Source organism: Octopus bimaculoides, chromosome 22 (assembly GCF_001194135.2).
Source record: "Octopus bimaculoides isolate UCB-OBI-ISO-001 chromosome 22, ASM119413v2, whole genome shotgun sequence".
Lineage (NCBI taxonomy): Eukaryota > Metazoa > Mollusca > Cephalopoda > Octopoda > Octopodidae > Octopus > Octopus bimaculoides.
The window spans coordinates 9,374,438-9,378,112 of NC_069002.1; the positions used below are offsets into that span (position 1 = coordinate 9,374,438).

At 41.2% G+C, this 3,675-nt stretch overlaps 1 protein-coding gene across 1 annotated transcript in view; it reads left to right on the plus strand.

Moving 5' to 3' along the window:
- LOC106874142 (histone deacetylase 8) overlaps positions 1-3,346 on the plus strand; it is a 12,803-nt gene extending 9,457 nt beyond the window's left edge. Inside the window, exons 5-9 of the mRNA XM_052975645.1 lie at positions 237-338; positions 965-1,073; positions 1,648-1,820; positions 2,430-2,524; positions 2,866-3,346. Coding sequence (XP_052831605.1) covers positions 237-338; positions 965-1,073; positions 1,648-1,820; positions 2,430-2,524; positions 2,866-2,976 — 590 coding nt within the window. The 3' untranslated portion in view covers positions 2,977-3,346. The remainder of the gene's footprint in view (positions 1-236; positions 339-964; positions 1,074-1,647; positions 1,821-2,429; positions 2,525-2,865) is intronic.
- Positions 3,347-3,675: the final 329 nt, after the last annotated feature.

The following is a 3,675-nucleotide window of genomic DNA, read 5'->3' on the forward strand; positions in this document are numbered from 1 at the left end:
AGTTTTTATAGAACGATATCTTAGTGTACTCAATACACTCTATAGAGGTAGAAACGTTTAGTGAAATCAAAGGTTTGCTAACAATAGTCAAAAACTTTGTTTGCAGCAGGTTTTGAATCACCGCCGCCACTGCCGTATATACACTCGTTATCCATTTTCCATCCGCGATCTCGTTATTTACCTTTGACCTTTGGCTTTGATTTCTACAGAAAATCTGTAGAGATTACCTTAACGAGTGTTACTATTATTATTTTCCCCAGGTGTCGAAGAAGCTTTTGCAGTCACATCAAAAGTGTTTACCGTGTCTTTCCATAAACTGTTGCCTGGGTTCTTTCCTGGTGAGTTTTTTTTTTTTTTGCCACATTCTGGAAATTTAAGGAAAATGGTTTTGTTTCTTTTTTTCTTTTAGATTTATAATTTTTAATTCGCCTTGTAGTAAGTGTCTTCTAAGGAATAGCATTTAACTGTGGTTGGTCAGCAGTGAGTGGGTCATGTGACTGGTCAGTTGTTCTACTCTACTGCTACTACTACTACTACTGCTGGTTCTACTGCCATGGCCATCATGATGACCAGTACCTCCATTACTGCTACAGCTACCACCACCTCCACCATCGCTGCCACCACCATCGCTGCTACCACCAACACTACTACAACCATTATCACTACTACTACAACCATCATTAACTTAGTACCCTGATTTGTCAGGGGGTTCGGTGCACAGTGACAGCATGCTTGCGTGTCTTCCATCGGCACCAACACTTCTGCTGACCCGAGGTGGGTGCTGGCAATGTCAACTTGGCTATAACTACCTTGTTCAACATGAGAGAAACTGTGGGATCAAAGCAATGGTCTTGGCGGTAGTACTAGGCTGCCTCCAAGTGATAATGGCTGAACGCCTCTTAGCTGGAACCATAGACGGAGCTGATTCATTTTCATTTTTCCTTTCTTCTCTCTGACAATCCAGGAACTGGCAGCATAGACGACGTAGGTTTTGGTAAAGGAATTCATCACTGTGTCAATGTTCCGTTGATGGATGGAATAAAAGACGTAGAATTTGTGGCCTTGTTTAAAAGGTAAGGATTTTCCAATTGAACCAAACATGTATTCTTTTCTCATCATCATCATCATCATCATCGTTTAACGTCCACTTTCCATGCTAGCATGGGTTGGACGAGTTGACTGAGGACTGGTGAAACTGGAAGGCAACACCAGGCTCCAATCTGATTTGGTAGAGTTTCTATAGCTGGATGCCCTTCCTAACGCCAACCACTCAGAGAGTGTAGAGGGTGCTTTTACGTGCCACCGGCACGAAGGCCAGTCAGGCGGTACTGGCAACAGCCAAGCTCGAAATGGTGCATTTTATGTGCCACCCACACAAGAGCCAGTCCAGGGGCACTTTAAAAATGAAAATATACAAGATGCCAAGACACTGGACTATGATATTGTCCTTGAGTCCATCAGAGCCTGCCGAACTGTCCTGCCCATACCAGCATAGAACATGTTCATTAAACGATGATGAGTAGGACGATGATGTTAGCTTAGTATTGGTATAACTGAAGGTGAGTGCTCGTTGGATATATATATATATACCTCTGCTTGGTTTCATTTTTCTTGTGAAGAATTTCTTTTTGTCTATTATTCTTACAGGATAATGTCTGAAGTGATAGATGTTTTTGCACCAGAAGCAATTGTCTGCCAATGTGGAGCTGACGGAATTGCTGGGGATCCAATGAACTCGTTTAACCTAACCCCACAGAGTTTGATGAGCTGTGTACGTTATTTCACCACACTTAAAGTTCCTTTGTTGCTTTTGGGCGGAGGTTAGTTTCATTTAATCATGATCATGATGATTATTATTATTATTATTATTATTTTTATTATTAGGGTAGCGAGCCAGCAGAATCGTTAGCATGCCGGGCAAAATGCTTAGCAGCATTTTGTCTGTCTTTATGTTTTGAGTTCAAATTCCACTGAAGTCGACATTGCTTTTTATCCTTTTGGGGTTGGTAAAATAAGTACCAGTTGAGTACGGTATCAGCTGTTCACTACCAGTGGACTAAGGTAACACCCCTTATTTTTCGAGCACCATTTGGAATATTCAAGCGGTTCCAAGCAGTGCTGTTTTCTACAAGTGCTCCACCCTTATTGCAGCCCCTATTTGTTCCATGTACTTCTCAAGATTTTTACTCACTGTTTCCAGGGCTCTGGTGAGGTGGCAAAATTGTTAGCGTGCTGATCTAAATGCACAGCAGCATTGCATCTCCCTCTACGTTCTGAGTTCAAATTATGCTGAGGTTGTCGATGAAATAAGTGCAACTAGGGCCCTTGGGGTTTATATAACAAACTTACTCCTCCCCACCAAAGTTTCAGGCCTTGTGCCCATAGAAGAAAGGATAATGATGATTGCTTTTTTTTTTAACTAATTGCAGGAGGTTATAATTTTTGTAATACATCAAAGACCTGGACTTTGGTTACTGCTGCAGTAATTGGCAAGAAGCTGTCTCCAAACATACCAGATCATAAGGTATTAGTGTTTGAATTTCTCACCTGATTGTCTCATTTCATTGATGTCTTGTGATATGTTGAGTTATTGATGTTGTGAAGGTGAATGGTCTAGTGGTTACAGCGTTCCACACTGGATTGCAAGATCGTGGTTTCAGTTTCCAGACTGGATAATGCTTGTATTTTCAATTAGGCTCTTTTGGTTGTTACTTTGCAGTCTTCATCATAGGTGAGGAGGACAAGTATGGAAACTGAATTAAAGGAAGCAAGTTTTGCTTTTATTTTACCGAAAACTCTTCTCTTCTGACAATGTGTTTCTTTTTTTTTTTTTTTTCTCTCTCTCTCTCTTTCTCGTAAACTTAGTATTACATTACTTATGGACCAAGTTATGAACTGACTGTGGATCCAGGAAACAGGAAAGACTTGAATTCTTATGAAAACATCAGAAGCATCTATAAGAAAGTTCTTGGTTAGTATTGAAGCTCATTCAGTCGCTCTTTCACACACTCTCTCATTCATTCTTTGTGGCACCACCACCACCACCACCACCGCCACCACCATCATCATCGTCATCATCATCATCATCATCGGTGTTGTATCTTCTCTCGCTTCTTGTTACATCTGTGTATGGTCAAAATATTGTGCTTCTTATTGAATTGAGGTATCTTTGTCTGTTTTCTGGAAATCTTTCCTATCTTTTTTGCGTTGGTATTATTTTGAGGTCTGGAGGTCATGATAGCAGTTTACCAAGCCTAAGAATGCTTGTAACGATTTGACATTTGTTGGGGGGAGGCATATTCCGATGACAGAACATGAGAAATACTGTAACAGCTGCTGTTCTGTGTGTTCACCATCTGATCCTGGCAGAAATTTTTCTTGTCTGAGAAAAACCAAAACATGTTCGGTTGGAGGGGATGCTTGAGTTTGTTCAAAAGCTTCGTAATACGATCTTTCCTCTTGTCCTTGATGGCTTGGGATAAAAATTGGCCCCTTCCCATCTCTTATGAGGAATACTGAATATCTTCATGCACCTACTACACTCTCAGAGTGGTTGGCGTTAGGAAGGGTATCCAGCTGTAGAAACTCTGCCAAATCAGATTGGAGCCTGGTGTAGCCATCTGATTTCACCAGTCCTCAGTCAAATCGTCCAACCCATGCTAGCATGGGTTGGAC